At 41.6% G+C, this 25,804-nt stretch overlaps 1 protein-coding gene across 6 annotated transcripts in view; it reads right to left on the bottom strand.

Annotated features, from left to right (window-relative positions):
- The window catches only part of Nrp1 (neuropilin 1), a 146,886-nt gene that overhangs the window by 80,540 nt on the left and 40,542 nt on the right, over positions 1-25,804 (bottom strand). For all 6 annotated transcript variants that reach the window (XM_006530766.4, XM_030243349.1, XM_006530768.4 and 3 more), the window contains one exon: positions 6,043-6,224. In XM_006530766.4, the coding sequence (XP_006530829.1) occupies positions 6,043-6,224 (182 nt within the window). The remainder of the gene's footprint in view (positions 1-6,042; positions 6,225-25,804) is intronic.

The following is a 25,804-nucleotide window of genomic DNA, read 5'->3' as shown; positions in this document are numbered from 1 at the left end:
TGTTCAGGGTTATCAAGACTTTGCAAACTGTGGTGATTTGTGATTGCAGAACAAGAGGAGGCGTATATGCACTATGGGCTGACCTTGTAGTTAAATGAATGAGCAAAATTCCAAGTCTATGGCATCTAGCAACAATCAGGGTAGGGCTGTCTACACAGTTGAAAAGCCAGTTTTCCCTTGTGGCCACCACTGCTCTGATCTTCAAGCAACTACACTTAAAGCAGAGAAAACAGGACATTCCTTCCCCTTTAAAGGGTCATTTATTTTATTTTTATGTGTGTGAGTGTTTTCCTGCGTGTATGTGTACCACAGGAGTACCTGGTGCCCACAAAGGTTGAAATCCCTGGAACTGGAGTTATGGGTAGTTGTGAGCTATCATATGAATACTGGGGACCAAACACGAGTCCTTACAAGAGCAAAAAAGCACTCTTTACCACTGGGCTATCTCTTCAGCCTCAAAATGAGATCTTTGGAATCTCAGTACTGAATCCAAGAATGTTCAAGTCAGCTTCTCTTTCCCTGCACCACTGGCTGGCTGTGACTCGCAGGCTACTGTGAGAATTCCAAGAGTTGATAAAGTAAAGTAACATATCAAGACTGTTCTTTGCATGTTTGTGTGCACGTGTACATGTCTCTGTGTATGCAAGTGGAGGTGGGTCTGTATGCAGCAGCCAGAGATGCATGCAGATGACCTCTGCTATCTTTCCTTAGTGCCTCCACCTGCTTGTTTAGAGACAGTCTCTCATTTTTACTTGGACCTTGCCCAGGGCTCACAGATTTGTTAGACTGACTGGCCAGTGACCTGAGTCTGCCTCTCCAAGCATGTTCTATCCATCATGCCTGGCATTTTACTTGGGTGTTAGGGACCAAACTCAGATTCTTATATTTGTAGGAGAAGTGCTTTACTGAGTGAGTCATCTGCTCAGTCTGACACTGTTCTGAACTGTGTGGAAGTGCCCAAAGACTTGACATAACTTCTTAGACACCAAAGCCAGTTTTAGTGACTCACATGAATAAGCCTAGTTTCTATCTGGGGCTCTGGCAGCTCTTTGGGGGGAAATTAGTTGGCTAGCACCTGAGTTAGATATTAACAGTTCAGGAGTGTAAGAGAACAGGGCTTGTTACCTGGGCACAACACACCTGGCCTTCCAAAATGATTTGGCTTGTTAAGAATGCCTCCCAAACTTTCTTATATGGGCTCAAGCTATTCCATTCTGCCTCCAGATGTTTGATCATGGCTAAAACCTCATGAATTTGCTGCATTTTGTCAGGTTAGTTCTAGGTGAAGGTTTTCATTCCATTCTGAATGCTCTTGGAGCTTCTCAGGCAACAGTGACAATGTCAACTTGAGTTACAAATTCACAAGTAACATATGAAATAAAATATATACAAAATGCATGCCCCATATATCATATACCACAATTACATATCAACAGAGTATATATTTCATATTAATTATAATTGCATAGTTAATAAACAATAAATTCATGTATTGAATGAGGCTCGATACTGGCAATCTTAGAATTTTACTTCCAAGATACTGTGTGTGTTTATGTCTCAAATTCCTCGCTAAGGAACAAACACTTGGTTAGGTCTTCTAAGGCAAAGTGCACGGAGAACTCCAATGCAGGTATTAATATCTTCTCCTGGGGAAGGTTAGCATGCCTAGATGAGACTATGGTTCAATGAGACAAAAAAAGTTTGACCAGCATTGACTCCACTTTCAGGACTACATAATTTTCAACATTCCACAGTGTCGGGCCACACCATGTACCCTTGGGAAGGGATTTCAGGCTGGTCACAGTTTGATATAGCAGAGAAATCTCAAGGGGTGACTGGAGAGAACTGGACTGAGCATCAGAAGATGTGGGCTCCATTCCTGCCTTGGCCACTGACACTGTGGAGTCTCAGGCATCTCTAAGCCATCCTTGTTTTCACAGGGCTCTGAGCTTTGGATTTGAAAAAGAAAATGATAATTTCTCATTTTCTTTACTATACATCAAAAATTTTTATTTTGTTTTGCTATTTTATTTTATTTTAATTATTATTATTTTTTATTTGGAGAGAGGGCCTCGGAGAATGCAGACTAGCCTGGTGCTACTTGGTTTGTGGCAGAGGATACTCTTGGACTTCTTATATTCTTGCCTTCATCTTTCAAGTGGGATAGCTGTATAGTGCATGTGCTCTACCAACTGAGCCACAGTTCCAGCCCCAAATGATTGATTTTTTTGTTTCATTTTAACATTTTCCTTTTTCACTGTTATGTAAGTTGGCCCCATTGGGGGGAAAATGCCCCCTCTGCAGGAAACAGTGGCAGGAGAGGGTTCAGGAACTCCACAGGAACTCCCAGGGCTGAACAAGAATGAGGCTAGCTGGAAGCCAGTGAGTCACAAGGGGGACAGTGCTTGTACACACAAATCTAGAGGTGTGCCATATTTGGCTATGTGGTTACAAAAAAAGTCACATCTAGATATTAATGACAAAGGATATGGGATAATTAGAACTATGATACTTTCTTGAAGTTACCGTTAGATAGGCCCCTCTATTTCCTAGAATTTAGCCTCAACTTGTGGCCGAGGATGATGGTGAAATTCTGCTACTCCTGCCTTCAATGATCAAGCAATAGTATTTATTATATATCATGCCTAGTTGACCTTGTGTTGGGAATGGAAGCCAGGGGTTCCTTCATGTTAGGCAGGTACTCAACCAACTAAGTAACATCCCTCTCTGATTTTTGTTAAATATATAGAGCCTTAATTAAATAGTCTGTACCAAGCACTGCCACTCAGCCTCTGACACTGAGGTCCATAGAAACTGCTCCAGACTCCTTCAGTAGTGGAGCTGGTGGACCAGGCCAGTAGGCAGGACAGTGGAAGAGTGACAGACTGGAGGTGTGTGTGTGTGTGTGTGTGTGTGTGTGTCTCAGAGAAGGATCTTTAGATGAGTGTTGGGATACTGACCCAAAGTTCCAACATCTGGGAGAGTAGATGTAAAGGAACTTCAAGGCTCTGGAGAGAGAATCAGGGTGGTCTGAGGTGACCGAGGGAAAGGTGAAGAGGGGCTAAGGCTGCCAGGCAGGACAGACCTTCGTCTCAGCTCCTGGAATTAGGAATAGCAAATTCTCATACTTGTAATCCACTGCCTGAAAACCTCAAAGCCAGCATCTAAAAAATTAATTTCCTGGTTGCATTAAACTATGATCAGTATAATTCACATGTTTTTAGAAACTTTTGAAGTTGCTGAGCCCCCAAAGAAGTGCTGAGTTCTCAGAAGATCAGAAATCTATGAGTTCTGTATCATTATTAAATGACTTCTGAGGATTAATATATATTTACGCATGTATTTTGTGAATATTTTTTATGCGGGCGATAGGTGAAATAGTAGAAATGTGGGTTTTTAAAATTTCTCAAATAGAAGCAACAGTGTTGGAAAATAAAGCATATGTTACATGGGGAAATTTGAAGATAGTAAGAGAATCATTGGTAAATATATATTTGTATATATAGTACACTCTGTATAAATACTGTGTGTGCTGTATATAATGTATAGACACAGAGGGCAACTTGGGAATGTGCACAGAAAAGTCAGGTTAGCCAGAAGTGCTTCCCAAGAAAAGAGACTGGGGCCAGGTTTTCTAAAAGATCAAGTGCAGTTTGGAAGACGAGAGAGCCCTGAACCTTGAAGGAGTCAGTTCATTGGTAGTTGCTGTAACAGTTCTTCTCAAGCATAAGTCAGTGGCAGGTGTCAGAATTACCTGTTTCTGTTTCATCTGAATCTGAAAGCCTCTGCTGGGTTCCACTGATGAGGAAACTGATACTCCAGTCAGCCACACCAACAGGCAGTGGAAGAAGTGAGCATCATACTCTATCAGCGATAGTCCTGGAGCAGGATGCTCAATGTCATAAGTCACAGTTAAAAGTAGATGAGGGCAAAGGCTGCTCAGGCTTTGTCCAAAATCCAGCAGGATTGAACTTAACCCAGCAGGATAGGTTATAATGACAGGGGCTTGGTGGCCCATGGAGAGACCTCAAATAGGATTAAACTACATTGGCAAAAACACAATTTTGGTCTACTTGGTGGTTTGTGGCAGTCAACTTAGAAGGAAGATGTAATTTTCCAAGTCTGTTGAATGAAACTGAGGAGAATAGGCAACACGCTAAATACAGGGACTGACCAGAGAGTAGACTATTATAATAGTGCTTGGGGTGTGGGCTCTGATGGAGGATGATGAAGAATTCTCAAGTCAGCAGCCCCTCCTCCTCCCCTTCATAGCTCTCTCAACTACTTGCAGAACATTCAGAAATACTGAAAATGAAAGTCTGTTCTTACTCATTTTTATGACACCTACTGTCTCTGATGATACCATGTGCAAGAAAGCAAGCATATGTGAATGCATGTGTGTATACATATAGATAGGGGATACCCTTTGGATAACAAGGCATACAACTTTCAGTGCAAGAAAACTTGGATTCATGTAATCAGGGGTTCATATGTATGTGTAGGCCACAAGCTTAGGTATTATTCTTTAAAAAAATTTTTTTGAGACAAGGTCTCTCACTAGCTCATTAAGTAGGCTAGGACAGCTAAATATCATGTTTCAGGGGTCCTACTCTCTTCCCACTCAGCTCCCCATTCCTAGGATTACAGGCATACACCACAACATCTTGAGTTTTACAAGGGTGTTAGGAGTTCAACTCAGGTCTTCATGCTTGCAAGACAAGCACTGTACTGTCTGCCCAGTCCTGTGGTTACATATAATTATGCAAGAAGTTATTTCTACATGAGGCAAGGTCAGGCATCTTTGAAATGTAAAGAAGTCATATTAATGTTTTCCAAACTCCCAGTGGTTCTTCCTGGGCTCTGGTTCCATTGCTGACCTGGAAAACCTTAGGTTTTTAACACAGTTGTAACTAGATTTTTTTCCCCATCCTACTTAAACAGGCACTTTCTCCTACATTTCACAACATGTTACAGACTTAAACCACTGTTTGTGGATTGTTGAGAAATACTGGAGAACTTAAAAATTTAAGTAGCAGCAACAAATTTTAATACAAGAGGAATCTGCAGTGGTCTCCAGATATTTCACAGTGCTATGCGTTACCCTCTTTCAGATTGGATCTGGAATGTTCCCAGCTTGGTCTTATTAGAAGGTGAGGGACTTTTACCGAAGTCATCTAGTAATTGTGTGTGTGTGTGTGTGAGAGAGAGAGAGAGAGAGAGAGAGAGAGAGAGAGAGAGAGATCTTTGAGAGTGGTAATAAGATGGTAAGCATTCTGTTTATATCAAGGCATGACCATAGCCCCTCAAAATTGGAAGCCTATGAACTGTCAGACAAATAAAAGGAAAGTATTAACCATAGATTTAAGGTAAAAGAGACTAATTGACCTAACTGACACAAAAGAATCAAACTTCATGACTGGAGATGTGGTTCAGTTGGTAGAGGGCTTGCCTGGCCTGTATGAAGCCTGGCCTGTATGAAGCCTGGGCCTCCATCCCCAGCAAGGTATAACCTGTGTTTGGGCCACACAGCTGTGATCCTTTTACCCAGCAGTTGGAAGCAGGACCATCAGGAGTTCAAGGCCACCCTTGGCTAATAGCAAATTAGAGACCAGCTTGGGTTAGAGAGCTTGGAAGGGGATGGAGGGAGATAGAGAGGCAGAGGGAGAAGAAGAGGGAGGAGAGGGAATAAACCCCAGCAGTATTTTAGCCTATTTCTAAAAAATAAAAAAAAAAATAAGAATCAATGGCTTTCAGAGAATTCAATGTAATGCATTCTCTCTTTAATCAACACATTTCAGGGTGGTATCTTTTAAAAAATATTATTTTTGAGTAGCTTTGATCCATTTCAAACACACTTCTGCCACACCATGGATATATTTACCTCATTCAAAACATTTTCCAACATTTCTATAAGGGAAAAAACAAATTCTTTATGGAAGGATGGAGCCATGACCTTCATCTTTCTTTTCACATGATCCCTTGGGAATTCAAACAACACTAAAAAATCATTTAGTCATTCTTGTTCTTATGTGAGTTACTTACCTCTCTTGAAGATTTCATAGCGGATGGAAAACCCTGCCCCATGTGTCTCATAGTCAGAGACAAATTTGATGAAGAGAAAGGGCCCTGAAGACACCACAGGAGAAGGTGCAATCTTCCCACAGAACTTCCCCCACAGGCGGCCGCCTTCATTCTCCCCATCGATTACTTCCACGTAGTCATACCTTGCAAAAGAGAAAAGGAGGTGATGTGAGGCAGAGAGGAAGGCCCTTTCAATTTCACATTTTGAGAAATGTAACAGCTGGTATGATCTGTCAGGGGGCGGGGTGGGGGAATGCACCATCTGCATTTACCACTGCTCAGTTCACGGGGACGAAACAGTGAAATGCAATAATTAAAATGGACTGCACTGCCTGTGCACATTATCAACAACACAGAACCATTGAGAATAATGGTGTCCATTATACTTGCAGACAATGTCAGTTAAAGTAACCAATTAACAAGAAAAAGCAAAATCTCTGAAGCACAATTCTCTATTATTAAGTAGTGTTGCTTTGTCTGTGGTAGGGGTGTCCTGTGCATAATGTGGGACATTCTTTTCAAACCGAGAGCTTCTCTTATGAATTCAGAATGTCCCCTTGGCTAGAGTGCCCCATGAACAATACTTTGATTTCTGTGAGAGACCTTCTAAACATATGGCCACAGAATAATAAACAGATTCTTCACTATTTAACGCCATTCTGCCCAACTCAAGTCTTCTGAGAAAGGACTCTCTCTTTAGCCACATTCAGTGGTTGAGACAGAATACCTCCCTGGCCTACACGAGTGTCACAAAGCATGATTTAAACTGAAAAGGGGGGGAGGGTATGTAAAACTGGAAAGTAACTTTGTTTATACTCACTAGTCAGAATCTTTAAAGGGATATTGTTGGAAAAAGAAACTCCACAATTGTGAAGTCATCAAGGAAAACCCAGGCTTGATCATTATGCTGACAGGACTAATGGTAAAAAGATCAGACTGGGTCAATATGTGCTCAGAGCTCAAGGATCTTAAAAAGGCAGAAAACGACCAGCAGGAAACACAGGTGTCCCTGAGTAGAGCAAAATTTCCATTGGTTTTATTTTTTAGTCCTTTTTTTTTGTCTTCCTTTCTTCCATTTATTAAAATGTGTGTGTGTGTGTGTGTGTGTGTGTGTGTGTGTGTGTGTGTGTGTGTGTGTGTGTTTGGGTCAGAGGTCAACACTGGATATCTTTCTTTCAGAGCAATCCACTTTATTTTTTGAAACAGGCTCTCCTACTGAACCTGGAGTTCACTGATTAGGCTGGACCAGCTGGGTAGTGACTGAGCTCCAAGGCCCCCATCTTCACCTCCCAGTGCATGTGGTTACAGCTGCATATTGCCACACCTGGCTTTGTATGTGGTTGCTGGGGGTTTAAACTCTGATCTTCATGTTTGTGCATTGAGCACTGTGCCCAATGAGCCATCTTCCTAGCCCTTCCATTCTTACTAAGCCACCACCAGGATAAACCTGATTGATTTGTCTTCATTTTTCTCCTAGAACTCACACAAAAACAGTTGCAACCCATTTATTTCAAACCTCAACTTGCTTTTAAAATCCTGGGCTATATTCATTTCAGGCCCCTGGCTAAAATATGGCAGTCACATAAACTGTATTTGGCAATTTAAAAGAAATCAAGTGAAGGAAATTTTCATGATGACTGTGCAGTCGCTAACAAACCCTTTAAACTGCCAGGACCCATGACTTATGTCTACGGAAAACCCTGGGAGACAATCACCAGGATGATATCACTGGTTAGAGTGGACAGCTCAAGGCTCTCTAAATTAAAGATGACATTACCTCATCAGTTAAAACTGTCTGCCAGCTTTGTGTATCTCAAGGAGAAAATAAAGCTGGCATTGATGGAGCTAAGCATTAACATATGTGAATTATTGTCCAAACACCATTTCCTTTGTTGAGTCTGTTATTTCAGTAGTAATCATGGGGCCAGCTAACACCTCTAATATTACTGTCCCTTTGTGAAATGAGGAAATACATTGAGGACCTACTCCTTTCTCCATCCTGGCAGAGATGTTTTATATTTAAAAGACAAAACAGGAGGGGGAGGTAAGAGAGAGGGAGGATGAGGAGAAAAATATATTTAAAACCCTAGCCAACTTGCAGAGGTAACAGCAGCCTTGGAAGAACAAGCCTGGACCCACCACAGCCTCTCCAACCAATCTTTATGGAGTGATTCCTTTCATGTACTGCTCCACTGACAAGAAGAGCCTGCAGGCTCTGCCCTGTGCTTTCTTATAATCTAACTGTGATTTGAACTGCTTGCTGTGTTTGGTCTGGCCACTGAACACCCAGCTTTGCAATATAAGCTTTCACTCCAATCTTGACACGGTATGAATACTAAGCAACTAAATCCTGGTGCATGCTGCCTTCCAGGCACAAATAAGTGAGGTGGAGCAGGCACTGTGAAGAAGGAAGGGCATTTCTGTGGGGAGGGCTTTCTCCCAGGTATCAGAGTGCTCAGCTAACTATTGGCAGGGTATTGCAAGAGGGGAGAAAGTTAGTATTTTAATTCATACATTCTCTGGTAGTAAATACCAGGCCCTCCCCTTGGCAACCGTAAAAGCTATTTTTAAAAGTATGAGGGGTGTGAATTAGAATCCCTCCCTAGCAAGAGATAAGCCATAGCCAGTGCCAAGTTTAGGAAATTGAGTTATTCAGGGATACTATAGTCACATTTGGATGCTAGAAGGCTGCTAGCATTTTAGCACTCCCTTCCAAGTACTACCCAATCAGGTCCAAGCAATATAAGAAATGAGGTTCTTGCACACATGCACTCATTCAGGAGAGTGGATCCTGCCCAAGTTGTAAGAGTAACATCACCAAAGAAGCGAAAAGGAGGCAGCTTGAATCTCCCTCTGGAATTGACACCAGCCCTGCTCCCCACCGTTTTCCCTGTCAGACACCATGCACAGAATGAAGCTGGTGGGCTAGTTTCCTTCCCCAGAATACCAAGGCAACTTACCCAGGCTTCACTGGCCTTGTGCCCAGGATCTCAAGTTTGCAAATTTTGACACTCCCTCCCACTACCACCCCTCCCCACCCCCCAAAAGGCTGTGCATTGCTCTGCTGCTACTGCCAGTGAGGCAACCACCCTTACTTGATTGGATTGTGAGGATCCTGAGCTGAGACACATGGCCCTGCAGAATGAGAGAGGGGAGACAGAGAGAGGGGAGAAAGACAGACAGACAGACAGAGACGACAGACAGACAGACAGACCTGTTTGGCTCCAGCAGCTAGGTGGAGCCTTGAAAACTTACAAGAGGAATCTAAATCATGAAGCCACAGATAAAGCTCCCCCAAATCAACTTATCCTGCTCTGGAAAATGGATGTTCCAGATGACTAGGGAAGGGGTCATCCTTCCACCTGGGGATTCAGGAAGCAGGGCCCTTCTGTCCCTGTTCACAGTGTCGTGTCTAAGTGATGTGGCCCCTTGCTTATGGAAAAAAAAATGTAAACTTTGTCTTGAGATTCTGAATCACTAGCCTTGAATTCACTGTTTGCTCTTAATCTTCCCATGTTTTAAATGTTAGATTTACACGTGTGAGACACCATGTCCAGCCTAGGGAGTGTAAGTTTACAGTGGATTTTTTTAAAAAAATATTATTCATAAGGCAATCAACCCTTTTGGGTGGACATTCTCCCTCTATTGGAATCCTCTACCTTCAAAGTCTTCCCTGTGTGACTAAAGTGGCTGACCAGATATGTATTTCCTTGAAAAGCAACACAAAGATCCATGTAGTCTTCTGCAATTAAAAGAGATAGTCCCTGTCTTAGTCAGGGTTTCTATTCCTGCACAAAACATCATGACTAAGAAGCAAGTTGGGAAGGAAAGGGTTTATTCAGCTTACACTTTCCACACTGCTGTTGATCACCAAAGGAAGTCAGGACTTGAACTCAAGCAGGTCAGGAAGCAGGAGCTGATGCAGAGGCCATGGAGGGATGTTACTTACTGGCCTGCTTCCCCTGGTTTGCTCAGCTTGCTTTCTTATAGAATCCAGGACCACCAGTCCAGGGGTGGCACCACCCACAATGGGCTGAGCCCTCTCCTCTTGAGCACTAATTGAGAAAATGCCTTACAGCTGGATCTCATGGAGGCATTTCCTCACCTGAAGCTTCTTTCTGTGTGATAACTCCAGCTTGTGTCAAGTTGACACAAAAACCAGCCAGTACAGTCCCACAGGTGCTGAGTTCCAGGGTGACAGCTGACAGATCTTTCCTTGACTGTTCTTGGCCTTAGAATCTAAGCCCTTTACAAGTCATAGTCCTTTGTCTGCATTAACCCCCCAACCTTACTCTACCTGGTGAAATATCTCTAATCCTATTCATCCATGAAAAAAAGAATAAAGATTTCCTTCTAAAAATTCCTGCAAGAATGGCGATGGTATGCAGGCCATAGTGGTGCATGGTTTTAATCCCAGCATTTGGGAGGAAGAGGCTTGATGGATCTCTATGAGTTCCAGGCCGGATTGGTCTACAGAACCAGTTCCGGGACAGCCAGGACTACTATATAGAGAAACCCTGTCTCAAAATAAATAAATAAAAATAAAAAAGGAATGGCCAAGGGATAATTTCTCTTTTCCTTCTGGAAGGCTTAGTTTATGGTTTTAGAAACATGACCAACTAGAGCAGAAAGCACCTGAGTAATGAGCAAATTGAGTCACTGAAGAATGGCTCCCGGCACTTCAGAGGTATATAGAATGAATGCATGAGGAACAAGCCACACTTACCCTAGGTTATTTCAGGAGACTACAGATGATCCCTGGTGCTGTGGAGGAGCCACTATTTGAAGGAAAGCCAATCCTCTAGGGGGCATTTTCTGATACAGAGAGCTACTGTGACCAGATATCATCTCCCTCTACCTGGCTTTCACCCACCCTGGAGCTGGTAGGAAGAGAGACTCTCTTGGTGTTTGTTTTTCTGATCTCCCAACAGGATCATCCCTTCACCCCTGACAAGGGCACCAAGGAGAAATCTGCTCCCCAACATTCCTCCCTCCCTAAACTGTGAAGGATCACCGAGAGGCCAAATCACAACTTAAGCAATAAGTTTCTGTGTAGTGTTGGGGTCTTTTGAACAAGGCTTTAGAATCGTACCCAATATCCTGTAAAGTACTTCCCAACTCCCATCTAAGAATGACCTGAAACATGCTTCAGAAAAAAACAAATCTCCCAGAGAATTAGGAAGAGCATTAAAAACACTTGGTGGAGAAGCTACACACGTTTGTCTGCATGTGGGCTTGGAGCAATTTCATGTGACAGCCATTCCCCAGCAGTTCTGGCTGGCGTCCAACGTCCTAAACAAGACATTTGAACAACCTTATGATGGCCATAGCCCTCTTTGGTAGTTAAAAAATAGAATTATTTTTAGAAATTCACTTTAAGGAAACAGTCTAGAACAGTATTAAATATTTACTTACATTCATATTATGAGGTAGTTATTAATGTTTTCAACAATTGCATGTATGTGGTGTGTATATGTAAATGTGAGTGTCTTTGCCTGTTCATGCATGAATGGAGGGCAGAAGTTGATGCTGGGTGTTCTCCTATACATCTCTCTCACTGAACCCAGAACTTACTGATTTGTCTCGACTGGCTGGCCAGCCTCCTGTCTCTGTCCTCAGTGCTGGGGTTACAGGCTCCATCTTAAGTACTTTTCTAAAACACTACGACTAAAGTAACTTGTAAAAGATGGTATTTAATTCCACTTAGGGTTTCAAAAGATTAGAGTCCATGATGGTGGAGTAAGGGCATGGAGGCAGGAGCAGCTGAGAGCTCACATCTTGATCCACAAGTGGGAGACACAGAGAGCACACTGGGAATATCATGAGTCTTTTGAAACTTCATGGTACCTCACAGCCTGTCTCCAGTGACACACCTCCTTCAATAAGACCACACCCCCTAGTTCTTCCCAAACAGTCCTACCGAACTAGGGGCCAAGTATTCAAACATGAGTCCAGGGAGGCCATTCACATTCAAACTACCACAGGCTCAAATCACCATGCCCAAATTTTACATGTATATTGGAAATCTGAACATGGGCCCACATGTTTGTATAGCAAGGACTTTACCAGCTGAGCTATTATCCCAGTCCCCAGAATTTTAATAACAGGTAAAATGTGTATGCTGTGAGGAATGAGAGGAGTCTACATAGAGAGTGTAGACTCAGTTCTAATTCATTTACAGAAAAAGAAGAAAATATGTCTAGCACTGGATTATATACTGATCTATTGGGTGGTAGGTGGCTCATGGCAGAGCTTGCAGAAGACATGGGTTCAATTCTTATCACCCATATGGTACTCAGGATCACCTGTAATCCCAGTTCTAGGAAATCCAACAGGCATGCATGTGGTGCACATACATGCATTCAGGCAAAACATTCAAATGTTTAAAAAAGATTATGTTCCTTACCCATTTCTGCATCTTTAAATTTTTCTTTTATTACCATTATTATTATTTTACTAAGTACAAGAGGTTTTTATAATCAGATAAAGTTAGTGTGTAAAGCACTGTCTGTGTAGAAAGCAACAAAGCACTGTGTTTGCCTACCCAGAAACTTTATATTTCTTGGCTAGAAAATGTTATCATTAAGATGTTTTATCTGAAAGTAAATCAAGGACTTTGCTTTTTTTTTCTCTTAAAAATAGACCACTGAATCAATTGAGATTCTCTGTGTGATTTTTTAAATAAGTTAAAGGAAATTATATTTGACTTCTTACTTTCTGAAATGCTGGCCACACTGCCTGATATTGTCCAATAACTTCTACACACTGCAACATGTTCTCTTACTTGACTTATCTTACTTGGTCTTTGTGGGTATCAGTTAGCAGTGGAGTTGGGACCCTGTGAGGTGGAATCCATGTCCACACAGTGCTGTCTGTTGTGTTACCTGATCCCAGTAGCCATCCTCCTCTCTGGGCGTGAGCATAATAGATAGGCAGGTACATGTGTGTAAGGTATGTGTGGAGAAAAGATGTCAGCCTCAGCTGTTGTTCCTCAGGAGTACTCTACCTTGTTTTTAGTTATTTTGTTTGTTTATTGTTGCTTTGAGATATAATCTCTCATGGCCTGGAGCTCACCACATAGGTTAGACATCACTCCAGCACATACTACCAGACAGCTGCTCTTGTTATACCTTTCAAACATGTTTTCTGGAAGTGTTTTGTGTTTGTGCCATAACTAACCATTCTTAGTAATTTGTTGTTTCTTCCCCTGGTTACTGTTGTTTAAGGGTTTCTCTAAGTCTTCATTAGTTTTTCATTTTAGAGTTATACAAATATTTTCATGTTAGCTTTCCACAGCTCTAACAAGTTCCTGATATATCCAACTTCTTATCATTATTGGTGGTAGTGGTGGTGGTATGTATGTGTGCACATGTGTATGTGTCCTTTGAAACTAGAGGTCAATTTTGGATGTTATCCCTCAAGTACTGTGCACCCTGGTTATCAGTGTCCTGGGTCCTGCTGATTCAGCTACGAAGGCTGATCAGCTGATCAGGCCCATATCCACCTGCCATTGTATCCTTAGTATTGGAATTCCAAGAACATGTCACGGAGGCTGGCTTTTTATGAAGTTCTGGGAACAGAACTCAGATTCTCATGGGGGCATGACGAGGACTCTATCTGCTGAATTAGATTTCCCAGACTCTGAGACATCCAACCTTTAAAGTGCAAAGGTTACATTAGATTCACAACTTTGGAGTTTAAGTTGGAATTGGCCCTTTGGGTTTAGGGCCTGTGGCAAGCATGCATCACAGCCGAGAACCCGATGAAGTAAAGCTGCTCTTCTCATGGCCACAAAGCAAGGAGAGAACAAGAAAGAAGTTCTGGGATATTTCTTTCAAGAGCACAGTCCCATGTTCCTGTGAACTGAGAATCCTGCACAAGTACACACAACCCCCTTTTAAAGGCCCACTGTCTCCCAGAGTTTCAAATGAGGCCTTGGGGAGACACTCAGGATGAAAATCAGGGCAATTTTAGTGAGAGCAAAGGCAAGAGTGTGCAGAGAGAGATGGTGCATTCCCACCCTCCAGGGAGCCAGCTAGGCTGAAAGTGACTGTGGTCTTCCTGCCATTATGGCCTTTATGATGAGAATCAAGTTCAGCTGGGCAGTGGAAACAAATCCACATGGATGCTGGAGAATAGAGAGAGTGTAGCAGTCTGACCTTAAATTTGGTCAGCTCAGCACATTAGGGAGGGACTGAAACAGGTTCCCCTTTCCTCATAGTGACTCAGGGGGAGGGTCTTCTGAAGCCAACTTGGGTGATAATGCCCCCAGACTTAGACCACAAAGGAAGCCTCCTGCTAAGGGCCCTGTTGAGTATTCCCAAGTCTCTTTCCAGAAACAGAGGCACACTATATGACAGGGCTGCTTCCTCTCAACTCCTAGCCTGCAACACAACATCCATTCAGAAGACAGAGTCACCCTGGAGACAGTGCTATTTTATGACATCATCATGCTCCCTGTAAAGTTCTTTTCTATATTCATAAACAAATGTTTCCTTCTTAAAGCATTTCCCCCTGTATTCCTTTCTTTCCACGTATTGCCCATCTACCAACCCACATACCTGTGAATTGAGCTATTATCTATCGTGCTAATCTATTATCTATATATCTACCTACCTATCATTTATCTATTTTTATCATCTCTATCAATCTACTAATCAATCTATCATATCAGTTAAGCTGTTATCATTTGTCACTTAGTTAATCTATTATCAATCTATCAACCATCTACTATATATATATATATATATATATACATGTATATATATATATATATATAAAACCAACCAAGCTACCTGTCTGTTCATCTATCTATTTATCTCAACTCTTTAACATTCACCCACTTATCCACCCATCCACCCATCCACCCATCCACCCATCCACCCATCCACCCATCCACTCATCCACCCATCCACTTCTCTAGCTTCCCTACTGTATATATTCTGTGTTTAGAATCAAGGTTGAACACATCAGTTTTTTATTTAGATCTCATTTTTTTCTTTGTGTGACACTTAGTTTGTATTCCCTTTTTCTGGTAGGTTTTTCAACAGACACTCTACATCAAAGTTCTTAACCATAGATAGCTTTGTGATATCTATTGCAAGATTTATCCATAAACCATGTGCTTATGCATATTTGTGTCATGTAAAATGCTGTCAAAAGTGGCCACAGCACAATGTGACTTAGCTATCTTTGATGTTGGGAATGCTGCTGAGAAGGTCAGTAATAGTTCAGTAGCATTTTTCTATCTCTACAATTCATTTCTTGGCAGTCTTATCACCCCAGATCAGGTCCCATCTCTCAGTAGATCAAGGTATACTACAAAAGAGGCACATATTTAAGGGTAGGTTAGGATCTCTTTCATTGCCTAGATCCAGAAGAGCACAATGCTGAAAGATACAGGCAACCTAGAAATTAGGGCCATCATCTCACCTCTCCTCTCCTCGCACCTCATCTCACTCTTACCTCACCTCTCCTTGCCTCTCCTCTCCTCACCTCATCTCATCTCACCCTCAACCATTTTATCCTTACATCTCTTCTTCTCTCCTAGAAACTTTCATGTGTCAATTAGTTGTAGCATTGTTCCTATCAAAGACTCACTCAGTGTTACTCTTGAGCTCAGCCATGGGCTTTCTAGTGAGTCTCCTGAGTAATTCCAACATCAAAAAGCACTTTAACACTTTTCTCTTGACTCACAATGAGTTTTAGGAAATGTCTCTTACTTAGTTTTGTTTCCTGTTGCTGTGATAAGGTACTATGGCAAAAATAGCTTAAGGGAGGACAGGTTTATTTGGCTCATGATTCCAGATTACAGTCACAATGGCAGGCGCTTTAGAAAACTGATCACATTGCATCCACAGTCATATGCAGAGAGCAATGAATTAAAGAATGCGTGCTTGTTAGTGATTAAATCACTTTTCCCATTTTTAGACAGTTCAGGATACCTGACCTACAGATTGTTGCCTCCCACAGTGAGTGGGTCTTCTCTCTTAAATAAATATAATTAGGATAACTCTCCTACAGATATATCCACAGGTTATCTTGATCTAGACAAACTCAGATTTCCTTCCCAAGTGACTCTGGATCGTGACTCTGGATCATGTGACTTTGTCACTTTGACAAAATGAATGTCACCACTTTATGTAATTATAATCACATAGCAGGTTCTTTAATAATTGGGTGAATCTCATGAACCTAACTTTACATATCAAATGTTTAACCTATCTGTACTAATAGATGGTATGCCTGAGTTAAGAGTCTCAGATCCCATGGTCAAGGCTTGGTGTGTTCAGAATCTCAGTGCTGGGTGGAGCAGAGATCCAACAGTGTCTCTGAAGCTCCTTAGTTACCCAGCTTGATTGAATTGATGAGATTCAGGTTCAATGAGAGACTGTGCCTCAACAAATAAAGTGTTTGACCTGGAGAGATGGCTCAGCAGTCAAGAGCACTCACTGATTTTGCAAGGGACAAAAACCAATTGTTTGATTCCCAGTATATGCATGGTACCTTCCAACCACTCAAAACTCTAGCTCCAGGAATCTGATGGTCTCTTCTGGCCTCTGATGGCATCAAGCACTCACATGGTGCACATGCAGGTATGAATGAAGATTTCTGGAAAGAGGCTGTGTTTGTAGAGGCCAATTGACTGATTAAAACCTCAGTGACTATGGAAAGTTTGGAAGCTTGCAGGACTCTCCTAATTCCAGTCTGTCTTGTCTTTCCTTAGCTTATTAAATAGCCATCTGTTTGCTCCTTCCTCTCTGTTACTTAACTACTACACTGATTATAGGTTAAAAAATCTTTTGATTAACAAACTCAATAAAACCCTAATTCCCCACCAACCAAGTAGCTAAAGTCATCAGATCCCATCTGAGAGGGATTTCTCTGCTGTGATGTAAGTGCCACTGATGTATTTTAAAAATCCCTTGATTTCCGACTTTATTTTTTCTGTTACTCTGAAACTTCACAAAACTGTGTCAATGTTGGAATATGGATTTGGGGTAACCTAAATCTGTGTTTGGGGCATGGTTACTTAAATTTGACCTCATAAACCATTCCTCTTTACATTTTTGGGTAGACACAGCACAGTACTCATATACAGAAGTGATGTCAATGTGCTATACTTGGTGTGGATCCAGGAGCCTTGAGGTGCCGCTTCCAGAGAATAGGGAGACAGGACTGGACTGAGCCACTGTCTTCAGGGGAATAAAAACAGCAACCTAAGATTGTTATGACACATCTAAGATGGGAATATAATAATAACTTAAGTGAAAAACAATAATTCATGGGCTGAGGATGCAGTTCAATTGGGAGAATATGGAGCATGCATAATGCCCTGGGTTTCATCAAAGCTTGGAGCATTGCACAAAAGTGGCTGCAGGAGTGGATGCCTGTAACCTTGCCACTTTGAAGGTAGATTCATGAGAATAACTGAAGAGTTCAATGTCACTTTGCTCTACATAGTGAGTTAGAGACTAAGACTACATAGCAAGGTCATTTATCAAAATCCCCAAAGAATTCAAAATATGTAGAATAAAATAATGACCAAAGTTATATTTTTAATAGGAAATACTTGGAGTTTAAGTTTCTGTCCATGTGGAATTTCATGTCATAATTAAGATTTATTGGCATGCTAGATTGAAGAAAAACCTTTACATGAGCAAATGCTTGTTGCATTAACTCAGACTCCAAATGCTTTCATTTTGGAGGGACATTCAAGCACACCTCTCTTGGAGCAAGTGTGCTGAAGAAACGGCATCTCTTAGCATCAGGCTCATAAAATTTGGTGTTCTAGAAAATTCACATGATTTGTATTACAATAAATTCAGTTTCCAAGGAGAACATCCACCTGGAAGACATTAGCATTTATAACTTGAGAGACAGAGAGACAGAGAGACAGACAGAGATGCAGAGAGAGAGAGAGAGATATGAGAGAGTTGGTTCTCTCTTGTTTTGTGGGATCAGGGGATCAAACTCAGTCATGAGATCTTGCACTTTACCCACTAAACTACCTTCTAACCCCTCCATTTATTCTTTGAGACTGGGTCTCATAGAACTCAAGCTGGCCTAAACCTCTACTTAGCCAAGCATGACTTTGAATTTCTGATCCTCCTATCTCTTCCTTAGGACTTCTGGGACTATACATCTGCACTGTCATGTCCAGTTTATGCAATGCTGGGCTTCATACACACTAGGCAAGTACTTTGCCAACTGAGTTACAGTGTTATCCCCCCCTCATGCCTCTAAGATTTTAAACACATAAAATAATGTCCTAGACTGCTCAGCTTTCTAATCTGCACCCATGTGAGCACACCACACACACACACACACACACACACACACACACACACACACACACACACCTCCTGTACTAATGCACTTGCCAGTTGAGTTCCTTCACCTGCAGGTATTATGTGTACCTCTCCAAAACAATGTAGAACCCTTAGCCCCACCTACGTTGGGCCACACTCTTGGAACAACGGTATACATTTTGCCTCCCCAGTGACAATCAAATTTAAACAATTTCTATTCAAGTCTAGTCCATATTTATCTGCATATGAAGAATAGATATGCTGATTCAGACTGAACTAGTTTTGGATGAACACACAATAAGGCAAAACTGTGTCCTCTAGTCACCTTTTAGAAAGAATCCCCCACTGGCCATCTCATGCCTATGCATAACTAACTAAGCAAGCATATGATTAAAATCAGATGTGTTGCGGGTACCTTGCAGTAGAGACATTATTTATAATTTCATTAACTAAAATAGAGAATTTCCCAAATTATCTTCTTAGTAACTGTCCCTTTTCCACCAACCTCATAGAGGGAAGCCCTAAGCAATAATTGGCTCCTTGAGTATCTTTATTCATGTGGTCTGGTGTCTTGACACTGAATATCTCTTTAATCTGTACTATTCTTTTGCTCCAAATAAAGTTACCTGGAGTCTCTTGCAAATCTGCATTATCTCTTATTTTCAGTTCTTGAAATACGAATCCAAGAACCCAGAAACACCCAGCCCAGAATATGACCACCGGTAACTAAGTGTTTTCATTGATGTGCCAGATTGACTTAATGATTTGCAGTTGGATTCCTGCTATTAACACAAAAAGCTCCCTGTACTGGGATGGGTGGGAGCCCAAGGGAGCAGCATCCAGCCTGGAAGGCAGTGCCTCTGGCTTCAGAAAAATCCTAATCCTCAATTTAGTCTTAATTCTTTAGAAAGAAGAAATAAAGCCATAATTCTTTTTTCAAACTTCAGGACCCAATGTGTTAATTTTAAGAGCTTAAAAAAATCCTCCTGATTAATTAGTAATTATTCACTGGGGATCAAGAGAATTTGCTAATCAGAGCTGCAGGAACTACAGTTGGCAAATACTTGCATCTTTAAAGGTTTTTTTTTTGGGGGGGGGTTCAAGACAGGGTTTCTCCTCTAATAATTACCTTGCAACCCTTTTCAGTGCCAAGTAGGTGGGATTATTCTTATTGTAGTAAAATCCCACAAACAGCCAACCATCTTTTCTGAAAAAGAGTAGAGAGCAAAAGAAAAAAGGTGGGTGAAAGTGGGAGGGAACTAATACAGATTAGAAGCTTCTTTCAATGACACTGCTTGGTAGAGCTGAATTTAAGGATGGTAGTGGGCATTGACTCAGTGTGATTTGCAGGAGTAGAGAGAGCTCAGAATGTAAAAGGATTGCAACAAAAGCACCAAGGACCTGAGTCCAAAACCCATGTGAAAAAGCTGGCACATTGGTATATGCTTGTAATCCTAGCACCAGGGAGGCAGATTCGAGGATCCTGGATGCTTGCCAGCCAGTCAGTCCAGCATAGCCAGCCTAGCAGAATCAGCAAGTTCCAGACCAGTGAGAGACCATGTCTCAAAATCGAGGTGGTGGTGCCTGAGAAAAGACACCTGAGGTTGGCCTCTGGGGTACACAGGCACACACACAGACACATGCATGCACACAAGCACCCAGAGGGGCAGACAGACAGACACAGAGAGAAGGAGTGAGGGAAAGAGAGAATAAGAGTGTTTTGCATTGAGCAGTCACCACACTAAGGATAACTTACAGTCCAAGCATTGAAAAAAATATAGACCTCAGCCCAGAAGAACTTTAGATCTAGGTCTAATGAGTGCATGAAGTGAGAGTGAAACACACCTAAGGAAAGCAGATCAATGGGACAGAGTTTCTCTCCTTTATCCCTAAGATCTAGTGAAAGCATCATAGTACTGGGCGAAAAAGTAAGAAGGTAGGTTTATCAGCTACACACTATTGGGCCACTGTGGTATGCATTCAATACGTCTTAGTCAATTCATAATGCAGTCAAAAACTCAGCTAGCTAATTAGAAAACTCTGTCATCTAGAGTCCTCGTGACAACCTGCAAACTGGCAGCAAAATCCCAGAGGCTGTCCAGAGAGAGGTCCAGCAGGTAAGGCTTTGCTTTGCAAGTATGAAGGCATGAGTTTGAGTATCAGAACTCATACACACAAACATCACACACACACACACACACACACACACACACACACACAGGCCTAGTGTTACTCATCTGTAATCCCAGTGCTGTAGAGGTAGAGACACGAGGATCCCTGGGGCACACTGGCCAACAAGTCTAGCCTACTTAGAGACCCTGACTCAAAGGAGATTATTCCTGAAGATGACAGCTAGCACTCTCAGCTAACCTCCACACATAAGCACACCTGTACACACACATGCACCTATACACATATAAGCATGCATATCACATACACCTGTACATATACCTGTACACATACATACTTACATACATTCACACGAGTGCACATATCTAAGATTATATATCACATACATGATATATATGCCATATAATATATCACATATCATATATAATACATGATATAAATCTCATTGGTTATTGTCTGATAAGCTTATATGATTTTTTCTATTGACTTCCTTTAAAGACTAATTAGTTTTATCCACTTCAAGCCCTTAATTATTTTGGATTTGGAACAATCTTAGGGGAGAAGGTGGGATTTGAATACCTCTTGGTGACCTTATGATTGATAAAGACATGAAGGAGTAATTGTATGCTCAGGAGAAGATAAGCATTGGCCTTAACCTCGCAGGTCTCCTAGGTGAGTTTAACCATCTGGTCACATAAAAGGCTGGCCCACTGAGACAGCTTCTATGATCTCAGCACAGATGTAGCTCAGTGAAGAGGACATAGACCTCCTATACCCCAATCCAAGGGGCTCCCCAGACTCCAATGTCTTTACAGCCAGCTTCATAGAAAGGAAAAGGGAAATTGTTCAAGCCAGCATAAAGCGTGTTTCCACACACACACTTCTCCCAAGCACAGCAGAAGGTAGATAAAGGTGTGAATATCCCCTCCCCATCACAGTGCCAGTTCACCTGTGTAAACAAGACGGCCAGGGATCCATCCCATAATTAGTCTCCAAATGCTGACACCATTGCATACACTAGCAAGCGTTTGCTGAAAGGACCCTGATATAGCTGTCTCTTGTGAGACTAGGCCGGGGCCTAGCAAACACATAAGTGGATGCTCACAGTCAGCTATTGGATGGATCACAGGGCCCCCAATGGAGGAGCTAGAGAAAGTATCCAAGGAGCTAAAGAGATCTGCAACCCTGTAGGTGCAACAACATTATGAACTAACCAGTACCCCGGAGCTCTTGACTCTAACTGCATATGTATCAAAAGATGGACTAGTAGGCCATCACTGGAAAGAGAGGCCCATTGGACACGCAAACTTTATCTGCCTCAGTAAAGGGGAATGCCAGGGCCAAAAAGTGGGAATGGGTGGGTAGGGGAGTGGGGGGAGAGGGTATGGGGGGACTTTTGGGATAGCATTGGAAATGTAATTGAGGAAAATATGTAATAATAATAATATTATAATATATATATATATATATATAAAAAGACATTCGGTGACAGGGCAGAGTCACGCTGGGCTTCTTTACAGAAACACATGTTCTGTAATGTAAGGAGATTTTTCTTTCTTTAAAAAAAAACTGTAAGTGATTGAACTTGCTTCTCTACTTCAGCACCCCAATTTCTTTGAACTCTTCAGTAGAGGGCTAAAGTTGATTGTGCTTTGTGAGCAAAAGTTAATGGAGAGAATTTGGATTTAGGAAGAGTCTCAGGAGAATGTTGCAGTAGAGTGTTTGCCTAGCTTGTGTGATACTTTAGGTTCCATCCCCAGCAGCACATCGTGGTACAAATACATGACCCAAGCCCAGAAGGAACCAAGCAAAGGATCAGAAGTTCAAGGTTGTCTTCAGTTATTTAGTATGTGTGAAGTCAGCCGCGGCGACATGGAACTTTGTCTCAGAAGTGATGGCTGGAAGTGATGGCTGCCAGAACTGTATTCTACAAAGGACAAAATTGAATTCCATGCAGCTCTTATGGATGGGACAAAACTTCATGTTCAGTTAGATGAAGAACAATCCTTGCCTTTCTCATGAAAGGCTGAGCTCATTTTCAGGACTGAGCAAAGAGTCTGCTGTGCCAAGGGCCCACATCTCATTTGAGAGGGCTACCTTAGGATTGGGGAATTGTACAGCTTTGCTCAGATTCCTACTGGAAGCAGACACTCCCTGTGTGTAGATGTGTCCCTCTCCTCTTTGATGTCCTGGTATTAATTCTACACCTTCCTTACTCTGTGCTGTCTGTCTACTCCTTCAGTAGATATGTTTTCAGAATTTCACAGACCAGCCACCATTTGTCCTAAGACTACATCCCAAACTGTTGTCACTGTTTACTTCTCCGTATTAGTCTGTTATGTTGTTGTTGTTCTTGGTGGTGGTGGTGGTGTGTGTGTGTAAGAGAAATATTTACCCATCAGGTTCATTATCCAGCTCCTAAAAGTAAAGAAATGACACCAAGTGAAGAAAGAGCTGCTCAGATGCTCAGTGAGTGTTGATGGTGGAGAGCAGTCCAGAATTGCTCCACAGTCTAGCGTCTTCCATGAATTCCCCCTGTGTCCTACATTATCTAGCTTCTGTCTTTTTCATTGACTATCCCTGGGCAATCCAGAGAATCTTGTAGTAGGAATGAAGACTTTCCCATCATGCTTGGAGTGAGGACCCAGAAAGTCGAGTGAAATGCAACGCTGAGGAAGGTTGTCCTGATCTACCACAGACTAATGCTGCCTGGTGATTTTTATCAAGCAGTTTCCACGTCTAATTTCAGGGTTGGCTTGCTAAAGCCAAAGAATTTCACTTATTCCATTGATTTCTATGTTTTTTTTTTCTTTTACAAGCCAGGCATGCCAGCTAAGAACTCTGCATTCTTGATGGAAAGGGATCCTATGTTCATAACTAATGTGCATGTTGAATTTCCTCTTATGCAACTATATAGTATCAAGGCAAACTCGGTGACTCCTTTAACATTTCTTTCTGTGTGTAATACAGTAGATTATCACTGTGCTGTGAAAATGTCATTGATTCAAGATACTTTCCTTAATGACCCAGATTGTAATAATTCTCCCCTCGGACATAGGCAAAATACCCATTTTCACTAATTAGACACACTCATAACCTTCATAAAAATTTAACCTTTAAACAGCCTTTTGTAAATTTAGAAGTCATATGGTCTTCATATCAATTACTTCTGAAGGAATTCCCCCTAATTATATGCTGACGAATATACACTTAGAAACACAGGTTAACAGTTCAAAGACTTCCAAAGCAGAAGTAATACAGGATTTGGCAGTCATTAAAAATAGTAACCTCAACTTAATATTTTTCTAATTTTTCTCCTTTAAAATCCAATGTCTTCAAAAGTACTTTTTCCTTAATAGGTGACAGATAATGTTAAATACAAGCTATGTGAATGTAAGAGCAGCAATTCTATTGATCTCTTCAATGGAAAATTACTGGACAAATGGAGGAAGGCTATTAGCAAAAGCTTTGATTTTTTAGTTCCATTTTACTTTGCAATTAAAAAGTAATGGTTAGTTTGTGTATGATTAGATGAATGCATGTGCATGCATGTGTCTGTCTCTCCCTGTGTGTGTGTGTGTGTGTGTGTGTGTACTCACTTGCATGTATTTTTCCATTTGTGTCTGTCCATCTCTGTTTGTATGCTCACGTGTATCTCTCTCTCTCTCTGTGTGTGTGTGTGTGTGTGTGTGTGTGTGTGAGAGAGAGAGAGAGAGAGAGAGAGAGAGAGAGAGAGAGAGAGAGAGCTTTTAGTGGAGAACATACCAATAGGTTCTGTTTATGCAGCACTCATTCTTGAATAGCTGAGTGTGCTTTTATGCTCGTCATAATTTTATAAGCTGGAAGAGAGTAAGCAGGTTGTATCCTGTTACACAGGAGAATATTCTTAGGGCAGCTGTGTCCACAGCACTCAGGGAACAGCTGGTCTATGTAGTTAAACCACAACTTCACACTCTGTTAGCAGTGAGTTGACTGAACTAACTCCTGAGTTCCTTGCCCAGAGTCTCACACAGGTGTGTGAATGGAATGAATGGCGTAGGTGATTTCTAACATACCGATGCCAGGTCCAGGTCGGGACCCCTGCTCCTGACTAGGAAGGAGGCAACAGAATATATACCATGACGAAGGTGGAAAAATGAAGGCTGTGCTGGTAGAAGGAGTTCTGGAGCATTTTTTTTTTCTAGCAACCTGTTGGCCACCATCAAGTGAATGTGTTCTGCTCATTCCCAGTTTCAGAACTGTCTCAGTGATTCTGTAGTTTAAGGCTAGAAATCCCTGGGATGACAACAACACAACACAACACAACACAACACAACACATTCCTATTTGTTCCATCTCAGGTTTCAGCAAACAAACAAAGGCAGCTGGAGATATATCCAGGTACTGTGAACTTTGATGATGAAGGAAGAATCCCAGTAGATACAGGGTGATTTGGATGCTAAACCAAAGTCTAGGAATCAACTTGAGCATTTTCAAAACAAAAATAAAATGCCAACCTTCATCTTGTGGCACATCGCAGTCTCTAACCCCAGTCTCTGTTCAGGTGCCATATTTAGGGTAGATTTAATATTTCTGAGGGGGTAATGGGACTGTCTTGTGGTCCATCTAAGGACAACCTTATAGAGATTATTTATTTATTTATTTATTTATTATTTATTTATTTATTGGCATCTCTTTTCTTTTTGCTTATCTCTGCTGATTTAAATTGCCCCTTTCCAAAGCCCAGTTACAGGATCTTCTGGAAGGTTTTCTTATTCACAGTCACTTCTAAATACTCTTTTACTTGGGCTTATATAATTCTTAGTTACATAGGGTGTGTACAAACCAAGCTAATGCAGTCACACATAGCATGAAGACCCTTCCTTCCACAACAAGTTGTCTGTGCAACAGTGGTCCCATGACATTTTATTTCCTGGTGAAGTTGTCATCATCCTTGTTTGTGTGAGTAAACTCAAGAATGTTCACTCAAGGAAAGCATACACAATATACCCTGCCTTGCAGTGGCATACAAACTACATTAAGTTTTCCATGCTATTTGCTATAATTTGTCTTCAAGTACTGTCATACCTTATTTATTTCCTGGATTAAAAAAAAACATTCTTTCTAGGTCTGGTGTGCTAGATACTTAGGTGGATGAGGCAGGAGGATCACAAGTTCAAGTCCAACCTGCCATACAAAGGCAGCCCTGGAAACTCAATGAGACCTTGTTTCCAAATAATAAAAAGAGGGTTAGGGCTGTAGCTTATTGGTAGAGTGCTTGCCCAGCATGTGAAACCCTGTGT

Source organism: Mus musculus, chromosome 8, assembly GCF_000001635.26.
Source record: "Mus musculus strain C57BL/6J chromosome 8, GRCm38.p6 C57BL/6J".
NCBI lineage: Eukaryota > Metazoa > Chordata > Mammalia > Rodentia > Muridae > Mus > Mus musculus.
This window is presented reverse-complemented; position numbering and strand designations above follow the sequence as displayed.